General features: G+C 40.3%; 1 protein-coding gene across 1 annotated transcript in view; it reads left to right on the forward strand.

Moving 5' to 3' along the window:
• Nucleotides 1–1,051: 1,051 nt before the first annotated feature.
• LOC126271878 (glucosidase 2 subunit beta) overlaps nucleotides 1,052–17,168 on the forward strand; it is a 188,638-nt gene continuing 172,521 nt past the window's right edge. The window contains exon 1 of the mRNA XM_049974230.1: nucleotides 1,052–1,336. Coding sequence (XP_049830187.1) covers nucleotides 1,243–1,336 — 94 coding nt within the window. The 5' untranslated portion in view covers nucleotides 1,052–1,242. The remainder of the gene's footprint in view (nucleotides 1,337–17,168) is intronic.

The raw sequence follows: 17,168 nt of genomic DNA on the forward strand, positions 1-17,168 counted from the left end.
TTTTCACCATTGCTGGAATAATATTTAGCAGGATGATTTGATCTATTGTACTTCTAGCATTTAGTATGCATTTTGTATGATCTTGTTTATTTATAAATAAAGTTAATCTTCATTTCCATTTGCTTCTTCAGACTTCATGTCTTGGAGTAACTTTACTTCAATAGAATCTCTGGTGATATGTGTGCCCCTGTCTTCAAGTGCCATAGACTTGGGTTGCTTTTGATCCAGTAATCTAGTTCTTATTCATTCTCCACTCACTGGGAACATCATCTCATTTATCTTAAATGCGGTCACAATACTCTTCTGCCGACAAGTATTTATCTAATTTGGTTGTAATTAAAATTCTGTGCAATACCACTCTACATGTGAGCCCAAAACCTTCAAATGCTGTTTCCAATGCCTTCCAGGCTTCCGTTACCGTGATCGCGTCCTTAAAAGTGAAAACTTTGTCCGCGAAGAATATAAACCGGAAATCCGATTTCGTCGGATCCGAAGGACAGTTTCCTACTACATGCCACAGTTCGACATGGACTATGCCTTCATGGAAAATTCATCTGTTGTATTCTCGCACCCGATCAACCTTTCAAATATCGAAAGTCCAGATGAGGCATTTTTAGGTCTAAATGAAAAAAATAAACAGCTGTCTGCACACGTGAATGATCTATTGGCGATAAAAAAAGAAAGGATCTGCAGACCCGTAATTTACTTACGAACCAACTCCGGATTTCCACGCACGACTTCTGTTTTTTACATTTTTAAAACGTTACTTCCACCCGTGGCCTGGTAATCTGTTTGTTGTACATTTTTAATGAAGACAGCGTGAAAGATTAATGTTTTGTTAAATGGAAAAGCAGTACGTGCTCTATAATCACTACACCTACAAGTTTATGAACGTAAAACCACAGAGTGACAGTAAAAATCAAGGAATAAGAGTGATGTTAAAATTAAATTTCGAAATTTTTTCCTAATAATTAAATTATAATCACTTGAGGATCCAATAAAGAAAAGGCTACGGTTGTGACACGGCTACAGTCTCGTGTACATTTCTGCGTAGTCCTTTCTAATACCCTTGGGAGTCTCTCAGATAATCCTACTATCTTTGACAGACAAGGCATGGCATAGAAATAAGTAAACGAACGACTGACGTGTAGTTTTGTGTTATCTGTGATAACTTGAAACTCAGCGCAGCAAAGTGGTTTGTAGGTTAAGAATAAGCCGGCGCGAAAGAAAACAAAGAAAGAAATGATTTTTCGTCTGTCATTGTCTGTATTTGCGTTGTTGTTCCAGTACACTGGAACGTCAGAAATACTTCGGCCTCGAGGAGTCGCTCTATCGAGTGAGTTTTGAAAATGCAACTTTAGCGTATTTTCTGTGTAGACAAGATGTTGACAATGACCAAGTAAAGTGCTGTTGAAAACTCCGTTTATGGTGTTTGTGCGTTTCATATTTATACTATGGAGCGCATCCATGTTTACATTCATGACATCCATCACGCAGGTCTTGTACGTGCCTAGTAATCCGCGGGTTACATGTTTTAGTATAATTTAATATCGGTATTGTAATAGAAACGACGGTCTTGTAGCATTTGTGAACCAGCATAACTGTATTTTTTGGAACTTCGTGAGTTGTTATGAAATACAAAGTGTATCATCATGAGCCACTCTTGTTTACATGAGATCGTTGTTGTTTATTGGAGGAATTCATTTCTGACATACGTAGTAGATTATACGTCGCTGAGTAATTGTAAAGCACCTGAATGTTGGCAAAATACAATCCATAGGGAGAATGTTTACTTGTGTAGGTGTAGACCGAATCGTTGTTCTGAGGTCTGTCGCAGTTTTACCTGGACAAGACGTGCAGTTTTTCCACTTTGTTATTAAACCGAGTGATAATGTGTTATCCATTTTCGATCACTGAAGTGTCCGTCGTAATTTTTTGCCGCTCAAGTATTTAGCCCTATTTTGAGCAAATCCAACTTTTCTCTTTTGATTTGTGGTACATTATTAACAGCAATGTTCAGTGTAGAACATATGTATCTGCTTGAAGCTATAATAAAACAGTTGCCTGTATCCGAATATGTGTTTACAACTTGTTACTGTATTATCTCTTATATTATTCTTAAGGTGGACACGTTAAAAATTAAAACTTTTTTTTCTGAAAAATGTATACAGTGGTCAGTTATTTCAGCTAATACATGTTTACTTATTGCATTAACTGTAGTTAGTTCACGACATCAGATGCAAATTTTTTTTAAAAAATAAGTTCTGAATATGCATGTTAGAGTTTTGCACCATACATTGTATGTATAAGAAGTCATAGAATTTACATTTATCAGTGATCTGTCTATATACAAAATAACTGCAGTTGGAATTGTAAGATGACGAGCATTAAGAGAAGGCTGCCTTTACACTCATCAGTAATATACCAGAATTATCAAAATACATTAGTACGGGTCCAAATTACTTGAAAGTCAACCGAGATGCAGTCAATACTATACACTGTTTCAAGTGCAACTGATTTGTGTTCGCAATAATGTTGTATTGTGCACAGGCTTGACATAGACCCAACATAGTCTTTTACTACTTAGTTTAACTTGCTGACAACATCTGGTTTGTTGTAGGCTATGTGCAGCCTTTGTTGAGGGGAGACAGCTCAAGAACTAAGAATTACATGACATTAACCATTATTCAGGCAAAGAAAGCATGTAATGACGTACAGCTTCCTAACACTTATGAATTCATTCATCTCAACTCTGTAGCAACCTTCTCTGAAGGCATGTGTTGACACAGTGAAGAATAACAAGAATTGCATAGAAACATAGATTTGTGTATGCTTTGTATGGATTGTTGACATTACATTGTTATGAAGCTGTGCAATATACTTTTATCTTCAGTAAAAAAAGGCCTACATTGCTGCAAATTGTTGTAACATAGTTACATCACTGTTTTTGTCACATTATTGCCATCAATAGAAGCAGATTTTTCACAAAAGTATTTATAGCAAATACTTGTGTCTCAGCAGGATGTATACATATGTACTTTACAAGCTGCCATACAGTGGATGATAGAGGGCATGCCGTACCACTTCTTGTCATTCCCTTTCCTGTTCCACTCATAAAATTCTGATTTCTCTTATCTTGTCTTTGTGGTTCAGGTGCAAGATGTGTGTTGGTGGAAATGGAATTTTTCTGCAGTCTGCTGCTGGTTCTCTAAACTTTCTCAATAGTATTTTGCAAAAAGAATGTCTTCTTTCCTCCATGTATTCCCATTTCAGGTCTGTGCATTCCCATAATACTTGTGTGTTCTTCAAACATACTAGTAACAAATCTAACAGATTATCTCTGAATTACCTTGTGATCAGACCAGGTGGGGACCCCAAACACTTGAGCTGTATTCAAGAATAGGTTACACAGCGTTCTGTATGTGGTCTCCCTTGTAGATAAACTACAGTTTCCTAGAATTCTCCCAATAAATCAGTGTTGCCCATTCACCTTTCTCACAATCAATTTTACATGCTTGATTCACTTCATGTTACTTTGCAATGTTATGCACAGATATTTAATCAACATGGCTGTCAAGCAGCACACCACTAATACCTTATTTAAACATTACAGGATTGTTTTTCCTAGTCATTTATGTTAAATTACTTTCTTCCACATTTGAAGCAAGTTGCCATGTATCACACCAGATAGAAATACTATCCAAGTCATCCTGTATAGTGACCATTTCCTGTACACTGCAACATAATCAGTAAACAGCCAAAGATTGCTGCTCACTTTGTTAGTCAGATCGTTCATGTATGCAGAGGACGTGAGCAGTCCTATTGCACTTTGTTGGGGCATTTATACCAATACCTTTCTCTTATAAACACTACCCGTCCATGACAACACATTGGGTTTTATTATGTAAAAAGTTTTTGAGGCACTCGCATACCAAAGAACCTACTTCATTTGCATAAACCTTTGTTAACAGTCTGCTGTGTGACACTGTGTCGAACACATCATATTCATATAGGAATATGGCACCTGGCTATAGCTCTTTAGCCGTGGTTTGCAGGATATCGTGTGAGAAAAGAACTAGTTAACGTTTGCAGGAGTAATACTTTCTAAATCCATGTTGGTTTCTGGATAGAAGATTTTCTATCTCAGGGAAATTTATTATACTTCAACTTTGAATGTGTTAAAGAATTCAGCTGAAGACCAATACTGGTCTGCAAATTTGTGTGTGGTGCCTTTATATTTGATATGCACAGGAGTCACTTGCACTTTTTCCACTCACTTGGATATTTCCTTTGGGTAAGATATTCATATTAATTCAAAGTAAGTAAGGGGCCAGTTCAGAAGAGTACGTCCTGTAAACCAATTTGGGATTCCATCTGCATCTGGTGTCTGACTTGTTCAATTGATTAAGCTGTGTGTCAGTGCCATGGATCCAGATTTGTGTCCTCTGTGTGGGAGTTTTTGTGGCAGTCAAACAACCTTCCTGTGTGAATTATTTTTTTTAAAAACAAAATGTAAACCTTCAGCTCTCCTTTTGCTGTTTTCTGTTGACACATGCAGGCTGGTTTATGAGTGGCTGAATAAAAGCCTTGAACCCACTAACTTCTTTTATGTGGGTTAGAATTTTCTAAGATTCCCAGCAACATCTTTTATGAATGTATAACTGGAAAGTGAACGCTTTGTGCATTGACCTTTTTGTAACTACAAGATTTTCTGCTAACTGTTGCCTGTTGACTGTCAAGCATAACTTTTGAACCGAGAGTACAATAATCTGTTATTTCAGCAAGTTTCGGATACTGTTATTAAACTTGGGTGGGTCTTCTCAATCCTTTATGTAGTTACTCGATGCGCGTTTCTCCAGAAACGATATCTAACAATTAAAACTTTGCTCATAACTCCTGTTTGTATCTGTGAGGTATGAAAATGTTTCCATTGTGTGTGGACTGTGGAACTAGGTGTCCATGACAGTTTCTTGAGAATGTATGCACAACTCCTTTGCAAGAGTTTCTTTCTTATTGTCTGCAATGAATCCATATTTGTCCCAGTTTACACTCAATTGGTTAAACTCGCCTCCTACTAATACTGCATGATCAGGATACGTCCCCACTGATGAGCATTGATATTTCTTGAAAAAATCTGCAACTGTTAAAGCAGAATTAGATGGGTAATAGAAACACATATTTAGTTCACCTATACTGGTTAGTTGCATTGAGATGACTTCTCAGTCAGACGCAATTTTGACCTCAAAAGACGTAAAATTTTTGTTGATTGCAGTGAATATCCCCCCCTTCTATGAAGTCTAATCTGGCCCTTTATAAAACGTCCCATTAAATATTTTGGAGCCTTCTACCTCAGGTTTCATCCAGCTCTCAGTTCTGAGTATAATTTGAAGGTGACGCCTTCCTGGGGGAAAGGGGGAGGGGTCAGTAACTTCAGGGACTTTGTTACTGATCTGTGGTGCTATAATAGCCTCGTGGGCTCTTATCCATATTTCCACATTCACTGAAATTATAGAACAGACTTGTACACCTTAACTGCATTTTAGCAATATATTTTGCTTTGCTGGTGAGTAGTCTAATCTACAGCTAGTTGTAATGTAATAATTTGTAACAGTTTTACTAGAACCTTTGCACTTGTGTCTTCCAAATGCTGACCGATACAAATGTTCGCTTATGAAAATGTGTTTGAAGTGAAGTGTTCCACCACACAATACTTGATGTGGTAGGGTGATAGAAATATTTCTGACTATTGTAAGCTACCTTTGATGCTTATTTTCACTTAGGTTGTTTCACATTACGTGTCTGCATGAATCTCATTAGGGATTTCTAAGTCATTCTCAGCAACAGATATGCCACTAATGCTGGTGTCCCGCCTTTGGTTTTTTAGTATGTAATCCATTAGGAATTTGATGTCTTACTGCTATTTATTCCTGGGGCCTTACACATAATGATCCAGTTGTTCTCTAATATTAATTTTTTGTTTTTATCTGAAGTACAAGAATGTGTAATTGCTTCTATAACAAATACAGTTAGCTCACTGCTCTGTTGAGTACTCACATACTTGTTTATCGGTCTTGCACACAGTTTCTTTAACCTAAGAGACACATATATTGCTACAGAAGTGGACTCTACATCTCGAGTGTAGTGCACACCTGACCTAGTTATGGCAGCAGGGAGGGGGGCATACAGTTCTCCACCAAATAGCGCTGCACGTGAAATCTATAACAGAGGTGATCACAGAATTCAAGGACTGTTTTGTGTAATCCTTGTACAAGGCTTCAAAACAAACAGAAGCCCACGATTGGTTCTGGGAATGTTTATAAATTGTGAGCTGTACATTCTTCTCATAGGCAAGTCCCCATACTTCCCTTATCCGATTGGACACCATATCACAAAATTTTGTTGTTGCTACTCACAATGAATTTCCTCGTCTTTTTTTTTTTTTTTAAATGTGAGAAAATTTACAGTTTGCCTGATGGGATTGACTTTTTTTAATTTCTCCTCTCAAGGGGGCTTGAACAGTACAGCCACTTGCAACCCTTGCAAAGCAAAACAATGAAGCTTGTGTGCTGCAGTTCTCGTAAGACAAAATATAATACTATATGAGGGCAGACCATTACTCAGTAAATATAAGTGGCATAAATAAATGGCTACACTTTAAAAAAAATGCATTTAGTCTCTTTTTCTGAAGAAGTGCAACTTTTTAGTTAAAGCTGTGTGTACACTGAGTTTGAAAACCTGTTTCTAATTGCAACCTTCCATCTGCAGTACTGACAAAAATTGCTTCAGGTGTGTCAGGAAAATGGTAGGCTGTGTGAGCTGAATGCACAAAAAGTCACTGCTGTCAATTAATTTTAAAATTCTAATGAATTTTATAGAGTTGCTCATTTCAAACAATGACACATTTCATAAATAAACCCTACTTGTGAAACTTGGACTGGCTATTAGTCTTTGGCTTGTGACATTAGGAGAGTCCTTTCACAGCCATGAGTTTGTATTCTATAATTCCAAGACAGCTATATCTCAGATAGCACCTGCAGTTTTTGAAGGATAATGCAAAGACATTTCGGTTTTGTAAATAACAGTGAAGTATATATTTTATTGTATGTTGAGATACTTACAGTACTAAAATACACCCTGAAGTGCTAAAGAAACTGGTATGGTCATGAGTATTCAAATACAGAGATATGTAAACAGGCAGAATACAGCGCTGCGGTCAGCAATGTCTATATGAGACAAGTGTCTGGTGAAGTTGTTAGATTGGTTACTGTGCTACAATGCCAGGTTGTCAAAATTTAAGTGAGTTTGAACATCTTGTTATAGCCAACACACAAGCAATGGGACACAGCATCTCTGAGGTAGCGATGAAGTGGGTATTTTCCCATATGACCATTTCATGAGTGTACCCTGTATATCAGGAATCCAGTAAAACATAAAATCCCCAAGATCGCTGCAGCCGGAAATAGAACCTGTAAGATTGGGACCAATGGCAAATGAAGAGAATTGTTCAGTATGACAGAAGTGCAACCCTTCCACAAATTGCTGCAGATTTCAGTGCTGGGCCATCAGTAAGCGTCAGCAAGCGAATCATTCAATGAAACTTCATCGATAAGGGCTTTTGGAACCAAAAGTCCACTCGTGTACCCTTAATGACTACATGACACAAAGCTTTGCGCGTTGCCTGGGCCCGTAAACACCGGCGTTAGACTGTTGATAACTGGATACATGTTGCTTGATCGGACGAGTCTCGTTTCGTATTGTATAAAGTGGATGGACGTGTACGGGTATGGAGACAACCTCATGAATCCGTGGACCCTGCATGTCAGCAGGCGACTGATTAAGCTGGTGGAGGCTCTGTAATGGTATGGGGCGTGTGCAGTTGGAGTGATATGGGACCCCTGATACAGCTATATAGGACTCTCACAGGTGACACATATGTAAGCATCCTGTATGACCACCTGCATCCATAAACATGAGAGAATGAATCAGCAAGCATGTATATGGCAGAGAAATAATCTGCAGATTCACCTGTCAAATTCATTAGTACCTACTGATGGTTACATTACTGTAGAAGGTGCGGTAGGTATTGATAATGAAGAAGATTTTATTTTACACTGAAGAGCCAAAGAAACTTGTACACCTGCCTAATATCATGTAGGACCCCCGTGAGCATGCAGAAGTGTCACAACACGACGTGGCATGGACTATACTAATTTCTGAATTAGTGCTGGAGGGAAGTGACGCCATGAATCCTGCAGGGCTGTCCATAAATCTGTAAGAGTACAAGGGGGTGGAGATCTCTTCTAAAGAGCATATTGGAAGGCATCCAGATTTGCTCAATAATGTTTGTGTCCGGGAAGTTTGGTGGCCAGCAGATGTGTTTAAACTCAGAAGTGTGTTCCTGGAGCCACTCTGTAGCAGTTCTGGATGTGTTGGGTGTCGTATTGTCCTGCCTGCGTCCATTCATGTCCATTGTGCGTTCCGATCATTGCTGTAGTTGGGTGGCACACCACAATTGATAGCTTGCACATGAAGCGACTTAAACTGTCTCCTGCTGATGGTCACATAGCCCCAGCAGTCTCTTCATATGGAAAGGCCTTGTACAATGCAACAGAGTATGATTCCAATGTGTTCCCCCCTTGCCAAAGTCTAAGAGGAATGCAGGACGAAGTGACAAGGGGCAAATTGCTCCCCCTAATACCAGTACTGGTGGGGACGCCTTTCTGGCCACAAAGCCTTTATTTTTTGTGGAAAGCATTGAGGACAAATATGGGGAAGTTGCAGCCATCTCTAAAATGAAGAGCGGTTCCCTCCTCATTTAAAGTGTCATTTCCTGTCCAGTCACAGACACTGTGGAAAGTTGGGTGACGTTCCCATGTATGTCACTCCTCACAAGTGTCTCAGTATGGTCCCGGTTATCATCTGTCACTGTGATCTTCTGCAGTCTGACAATGAGCTGCAGGCCAATTTAGACCTACAAGGTGTGCAAATGTCAAGGTGATGGTCTACCAGTGTGACATGATACTTTTATGTTCCTCCTCTTGTGGGATGCATCAGGTGATGAAGTTCGGACACGTCTTTCCATTGCACTGCTGCTCCTGTCAGCAGGGATTGTGGACATTTACTGCACGTGAACATACCTTGTGCACTTCCTCCAGCTGTGTAAATTGTGGCAAGATCCACTCTTCCTGCTCAGCAAACTGCTACGTTTTTAGGCATGAGAAGAAAATCCAAGAGTATAAGACTCTGGACAAGCTCACATATCAAAAGGCTAGAAAAAAGTATGAGCATGTAAACCCCCAGACAAATGACGCAATCTTATGCTACAGCTTCTCCGTCGTGGCCTTCTCTGTTACTGGTGCCTTTCTATGTTGCATAAAGTGGCCCCTGAGAGCTACTCACTGATATCTGCCCCCCGAGGTGTCTGCGGGCTCTCTGGTGCTTTCACCATGCCCACTTTGGGAGCGTTGGTCCTCCACCTGCCAGGGACACTGGCCCCAATCTCCCAGCTGGAGGCACCTCATCCTCCTCTGGTTTGTCTAGCTAGGAAGACGTCCCTTGGCACTCTTCCTTCCATTGTCCCTGATGGTTCACACTCAGATGCCAGTCCCAGTGACTGTTGGACTTCTTGTTCCTCTTCTGTACATGAAACCAGTTCAGGGAATCCCCCACACCACTGTAATCTGCATGTACTCCTGTGCCTAAGGTGAAGAGCCTGGTGGTCCCTGAGGCAACAGATATCCCCAGACGTTGTGCCACCGAACCTTGTCAGTGAATTCCCCGATGTCTCAACCAGTGGCGGTACATGACCCTGGATCAAAATTTGCCCCTCCATTGATGAAGGAAGCCGGGATATCTTTACTTCCTCTCTTGTGTTGCCATCTGCCTCCTTAAATTGTTTTTTTCATTTTTGACTAATTACCATTAACATACATGAGTATAAGCTGCATTTTCATAAAAGAGAAAGGTTGGCCCTCAGTCCTAAAGAATGTAGCACCAGGTCTAATTTTGTGCTTAGTTTTATGTATGTAATTAATTTCCTGATGAATTTTGTGTTGTGTTGGCTGAAGAGCCAAACCGTGTTACTAGAGGAGGCCGAAATGCACGCGTTTAGCTCATGCAGGCAGACGAGACCTGCCGTGTGGCGGCGCTCGGTCTGCAATCACAGATAGTGGCGACATGCGGGTCCGATGTATACTAACGGACCGCGGCCGATTTAAAGGCTACCACCTAGCAAGTGTGGTGTCTGGCGGTTACACCACATTTTGATTATTCCTGGTTAATATCTTTTGTTGTAGGGTGAAGTGAAATCAGTAATTGTTTCATGACTCAGCTTTTATTGTTGACTTATAAACAAATCTAAGTTCTGTACTAATTATAAACATTTGGAAGATGAACCACTAGCATTCTTAAAGTATTCGAAAATATGTTAGCAAAGCCAGCCCTTATTTAATTCCAAAGATATTACCAGTTTTGTCAAAAGTATTGTTTGTTTAAGTGTATCTGTTAATTTCATCATTTAAACAAATAATTTGCCCTAGCCTGTGTACTAGAAGAAACTGTTAAAAAGAAGAGATTTTTCTATATATTCAGTTAATTTAATGAGTTATGTTTTATTTGTAATTTCTGTAAATTAAACATCGAAAAATGTATAGTTTCAGTGCCTATTATTGAGAGGATGTTTGGTCCCGAGACGGTCAGTCCACAGGCAATTTTCAGACGAGAAACCTGTATTGGTTAGGTCAACAACGATGCATCAACTTAACTGTGAATAAGTGTAACACAAATAGGCTGTGTGTTAAAATAAGACAGTGCTGTTCAATAGTGCCACACGTACCATATTAGTCTGCAAGAACTGTGTGGTTAGGTTTTTACTGCTCATAGATGTTCAACGATAAACTATTGTAGCAGTATGCTGATATTTGCCAGCAAACTATTAATGAGGCTTATCAAAAGACAACCATTAGTTAACTGGCCATATTAACAGTGTTATATTGGGGATTTTACACAGTGAAAGCAAAGAACTGTGAAATGCAACTGTTGGCTACATCATTTACAGTAGTCAATGTTGAACTTCCACCCCTCCACCATCCAATTTTTCAGCCAGTATAAGGACGCAGTATGTCAACACTGAGGACTATCGATGAAGAAATAAAGCAGGTGAATTTCCCCACAGTTCGAGGCAAAAATCAACTTGTGCTGGTAAAGTTCCCAGTGTTTATCATGAACAGTGATCACTATTTCACCCCACAAAGAGTTATGGGCGTTGAAGTCGCCCAAGACTAGGAATGGTGGGGGAAGCTGAGAGAGTAATGCAGGCAGTACATAAATAAAGTTTACTTGGTGTAAATTAAGCACACTTCTCATTTGGCTCTGCATGTAGCGATTATGTAACCAGTGTAAATAAACTCCATTATCACAAGGCTGTCGCTTATTGCAAAGTTGCAGCAGCCACAGCGTGCTGCTTAAAAGACTGCAGCATGCTGACAGTATAAGGATTTTGACTTACGAAATTTTGCATCGCTGAGTGGGAGGGAGGGAGATAAACATTACAGAAGGTAAAATCCTGAAGTGCCCATATCCCAATAGCCTTGGCCTCCAATTGAGAATCAAGAGGCACACAGTCACTGTGTAGTGTGTCCAGCACGTATGTACAGACTCTGCCTGATACACAATTTGAATGGTAAAAAATCTGATATTAGATGTGGGTGTAAGCACAATTTGCTCTCTGGAGGTGATGTCATAGAAAAAGTTCATCAATGTGTTACCCATGGCACAGGACTTTATAGATATAAGAAGTGTACTTGAATATGTTTTGCCAAAATCTGTTTGACACAAGGAATCAAATCAACAAATACCCATTTATCATACACTGTACAGTTACGCTACAGCTTCAGTTGCATTAATATTTGTCAAAATAGCAATTGTGAAGATTATACACATCACTGCAAATGATATTTATACCATATGTTAGATATTTAACTATGCACAAAGTGTTGCAGAATTTTACGTGAGATCAGAGTTTGAGAATAATATCAAGCCCCGATGTACTGCAGTCGTCGCCTCTAAATATCATTCCATATAGTGCAAACCATGTAGATATTTTCTATGGAATCTCCTTCCACATGATTTGTGTGAAAGTCCACAGTGTATTAAGCAACTGCTGGAGAACATTGACAAATTATTTGCTGACCATATTCCAAATGAATTCAAAGTAGTTTAATGTCATATAAATGTGCCTGCTAGGAAAGAAATGACACGCTCATTGCTGGTTGAATATGATTTGCATATTCCTTGTCCCTCCCCCCATGAACCATGGACTTTGCCGTTGGTGGGGAGGCTTGCGTGCCTCAGCGATACAGATAGCCGTACTGTAGGTGCAACCACAACGGAGGGGTATCTGTTGAGAGACCAGACATACGTGTGGTTCCTGAATAGGGGCAGCAGCCTTTTCAGTAGTTGAAGGGGCAACAGTCTGGATGATTGACTGATCTGGCCTTGTAACAATAACCAAAACGGCCTTGCTGTGCTGGTACTGCGAACGGCTGAAAGCAAGGGGAAACTACGGCCATAATTTTTCTCGAGGGCATGCAGCTTTACTGTATGATTAAATGATGATGGCGTCCTCTTGGGTAAAATATTCCAGAGGTAAACTAGTCCCCCATTCGGATCTCCATGCGGGGACTGCTCAAGAGGATGTCGTTCTCAGGAGAAAGAAAACTGGCGTTCTATGAATCGGCACGTGGAATGTCAGATCCCTTAATCGGGCAGGTAGGTTAGAAAATTTAAAAAGGGTAATGGACAGGTTAAAGTTAGATATAGTGGGAATTAGTGAAGTTTGGTGGCTGGAGGAACAAGACTTTTGGTCAGGTGACTACAGGGTTATAAACACAAAATCAAATAGGGGTAATGCAGGAGTAGGTTTAATAATGAATAGGAATGCGGGTGAGCTACTACATACAGCATAGTGAACGCATTATTGTGGCCAAGATAGATAAAAGCCCACACCTAATATAGTAGTACAAGTTTATATTCCAACTAGCTATGCAGATGACGAAGAAATTGAAGAAATGTATGATCAAATAAAAGAAATTATTCAGATAGTGAAGGGTGACGAAAATTTAATAGTCATGGGTGACTGGAATTCGGTAGTAGGAAAAGGGAGAGAAGGAAACGTAGTAGGTGAATATGGACTGGGGCAAAGAAATGAAAGAGGAAACCGCATGGTAGAATTTTGCACAGAGCACAACTTAATCATAGGTACCACTTGGTTCAAGAATCATAAAAGAAGGCTGTATACATGGAAGAAACCTGGAGATACTGACAGGTTTCAAATAGATTATATAATGGTAAGACAGAGATTTAGGAACCAGGTTTTAAATTGTAAGACATTTCCAAGGGCAGATGTGGACTCTGACCACAATCTATTCGTTATGACCTGTAGATTAAAACTGAAGAAACTGCAAAAAGGTGGGAATTTAAGGAGATGGGACCTGGATAAACTAAAAGAACCAGAGGTTGTACAGAGCTTCAGGGAGAGCATAAGGGAGCAATTGACAGGAATGGGGGAAAGAAATACGGTGGAAGAAGAATGGGTAGCTTAGAGGGATGACGTAGTGAAGGCAGCAGAGGATCAGGTAGGTAAAAAGACGAGGGCTATTAGAAATCCTTGGGTAACAGAAGAAATATTGAATTTAATTGATGAAAGGAGAAAATATAAAAATGCAGTAAATGAAGCAGGCAAAAAGGAATACAGACGTCTCAAAAATGAGATCGACAGGAAGTGCAAAATGGCTAAGCAGGGATGGCTAGAGGACAAATGTAAGGATGTAGAGGCTTATCTCACTAGAGGTAAGGTAGATACTGCCTACAGCAAAATTAGAGAGACCCTTGGAGATAAGAGAACCACTTGTATGAACATCAAGAGCTCAGATGGAAACCCAGTTCTAAGCAAAGAAGGGAAAGCAGAAAGGTGGAAGGAGTATATAGAGGGTCTATACAAGGGCGATGTACTTGAGGACAATATTATGGAAATGGAAGAGGATGTAGATGAAGATGAAATGGGAGATACGATACTGCGTGAAGAGTTTGACAGAGCACTGAAAGACCTGAGTCGAAAGAAGGCCCCGGAGTAGACAACATTCCATTGGAACTACTGACGGCCTTGGGAGAGCCAGTCCTGACAAAACTCTACCATCTGGTGAGCAAGATGTACGAGACAGGCGAAATACCCTCAGACTTCAAGAAGAATATAATAGTTCCAATCCCAAAGAAAGCAGGTGTTGACAGATGTGAAAATTACCGAACTATTAGTTTAATATGTCACAGCTGCAAAATACTAACGCGAATTCTTTACAGACGAATGCAAAAACTAGTAGAAGCTGACCTCGGGGAAGATCAGTTTGGATTCTGTAGAAATGTTGGAACGCGTGAGGCAATACTGTCCCTACGACTTACCTTAGAAGCTAGAATAAGGAAGGGCAAACCTACGTTTCTAGCATTTGTTGGCTTAGAGAAAGCTGTTGACAATGTTGACTGGAATACTCTCTTTCAGATTGTGAAGGTGGCAGGGGTAAATTACAGGGAACGGAAGGCTATTTACAATTTGTACAGAAACCAAATGGCAGTTATTAGAGTCGAGTGGCATGAAAGGGAAGCAGTGGTCGGGAAGGGAGTGAGACAGGAGGTTGTAGTCTCTCCCCGATGTTATTCAATCTGTATATTGAGCAAGCAGTGAAGGAAACAAAAGAAAAATCTGGAGTAGGTATTAAAATCCATGGAGAAGAAATAAAAATGTTGAGGTTCGCCGATGACATCGTAATTCTGTCTGAGACAGCAAAGGACTTGGAAGAGCAGTTGAACGGAATGGATAGTGTCTTGAAAGGAGGATATAAGATGAACATCAACAAAAGCAGAACGAGGATAATGGAATGTAGTCGAATTAAATCAGGTGATGCTGAGGGAATTAGATTAGGGAATGAGACACTTAAAGTAGTAAATGAGTTTTGCTATTTGGGGTGCAAAATTACTGATGATGGTCGAAGTATAGAGGATATAAATTGTAGACTGGCAATGGCAAGGAAAGCGTTTCTGAAGAAGGGAAATTTGTTAACATCGAGTATAGATTTAAATATCAGGAAGTGGTTTCTGAAAGTATTTGTATGGAGTGTAGCCATGTATGGAAGTGAAACGTGGACGATAAATAGTTTGGACAAGAAGAGAATAGAAGCTTTCGAAATGTGGTGCTACAGAAGAATGCTGAAGATTAGGTGGCTAGATCACATAACTAATGAGGAAGTATTGAATAGGATTGTTGAGAAGAGGAGTTTGTGGCACAACTTGACCAGAAGAAGGGATCGGTTGGTAGGACATGTTCTGAGGCATCAAGGGATCACCAATTTAGTATTGGAGGGCAGCGTGGAGGGTAAAAATTGTAGAGGGAGACCAAGAGATGGCTACACTAAGCAGATTCAGAAGGATGTAGGTTGCAGTAGGTATTGGGAGATGAAGCAGCTTGCACAAGATAGAGTAGCATGGAGAGCTGCATCAAACCAGTCTCAGGACTGAAGACCACAACAACAACAACATTCCTTGTCACAGGGAGACAAACATCATGATGTGGAAGTATGGTATATGGATATGCCTTAAAGGAATAAATAGTGTTCTAAATCTCTCTGCAGTGAAATTGGTTTCAGTATGCAGGTGATGAGATTGTGTGTTACAGTTGGCTTTTGTTTGCTGTCCCGCCAAAAAATGAAGGCTGCTCAATTGTCAACACAGTTTCATGTAAAATATATGCAGCCATTACAGGCTGGTCAGGTTGAAGTGGGACTCACCTGAAATGACTAAAATTTTCCTCTCATCATACTAGCAATGCTGTCTTCAGGCTAGGTGTTAGTAGTTTTTGGGCAGGGAAACCTTATACAGTAACAGCTGCAACGGTTCAGCCTGCTTCAAATAATTTTGACTAAAGGACATGCATTATAGGTCCTCTTCCCATGTGATAACTTAGTCACCTACCCCAAATAAGGGGATTCCCCATGGTGTATTGCTTGACCTGTAGTACAGATGGCATCAAAGATCACACAGACCCAAATATTCATTGCCACAGGTTCTGTTTGGTCCTCCACAACAATGCAACCTTAGTCTGAAACATAGTGATGGCTCTAAGGACAATGAAAAAGATGGCTGTGTATTTATTGACAAAAATGTTTCTGAATAACATTCCCATCTCACTCTGTGGCATCTACATGGTAGAATTAATAGCAGGACACAAAGCTCACACACACGTACAACCTCAACTCCCCAGAAGTAGTCATCTGTGCAGTGACTCGCTGAGTAGTTTGAAGGTGATTGAAAATTAGTTGCTGTTGTGTCTCCACCATTCCGTTCTTTTATACGACTTCAATGATACAGGAACCTCTATGGTAAATCTGGTACCAAGCGCCACGGGTTTCGAATTTGCGCCAAATGGCATCGACCTCGATTACCACTAGAGGTCTCTGCAGCCGTCGCGCCGTAAGCCATGGCTGTGCGCGCTCCTGGTATAATGTGAGGGCGCCACTGTGGAGCACGTGGTCCCAGTGGCCAATAGTGACGTACCCTATCATGTATTTAAGCACCTTCCTCTCACTCAGTGAGGCAGTCCGATATTCACGTGAGTCTCTCAATGTCTTGCTAACAGATATCGTGTTTACTTTGCTTATTTCCATGTACTAGTGGACATTGTTGATTTTGTGAGGTTTTTGCTTGTGACCCCGTTGCTTCTTGCGTGTTGTTGTTCTTGGTGTCTTGCTTGCTCATCTGTCGTCGTGCCTGTCCATCCTTTTCCGTTTGTCCGTCTTATTTGTTTGCGGGCCCCTCCCGTTCGGTCCTGTCGTGCTTTTGTTCACGGCCACCCCATACAGTATATCTCTGTACATTAGTTAAGCAAGCCTCTGTGATATTCCTGCTGCCAATTAAAATCACAGAAGTTGACATAAGGGTACAGCTCGGAATCGTATTTTACAAAAATGGGAAGAAAAGTGGATAACCAGCATCTGATCCAACAGATTGAAGGACTGCAGGCTCCACCAAGAAGTGGATAACATTGCTTCACATCTTCGAAGAAAAGTTGCAGTCTTATATTATATTTATCATACTTACCTCACACAAGCCTACATACTGCACCT

Source organism: Schistocerca gregaria, chromosome 5 (assembly GCF_023897955.1).
Source record: "Schistocerca gregaria isolate iqSchGreg1 chromosome 5, iqSchGreg1.2, whole genome shotgun sequence".
Classification (NCBI taxonomy): Eukaryota; Metazoa; Arthropoda; class Insecta; order Orthoptera; family Acrididae; genus Schistocerca; species Schistocerca gregaria.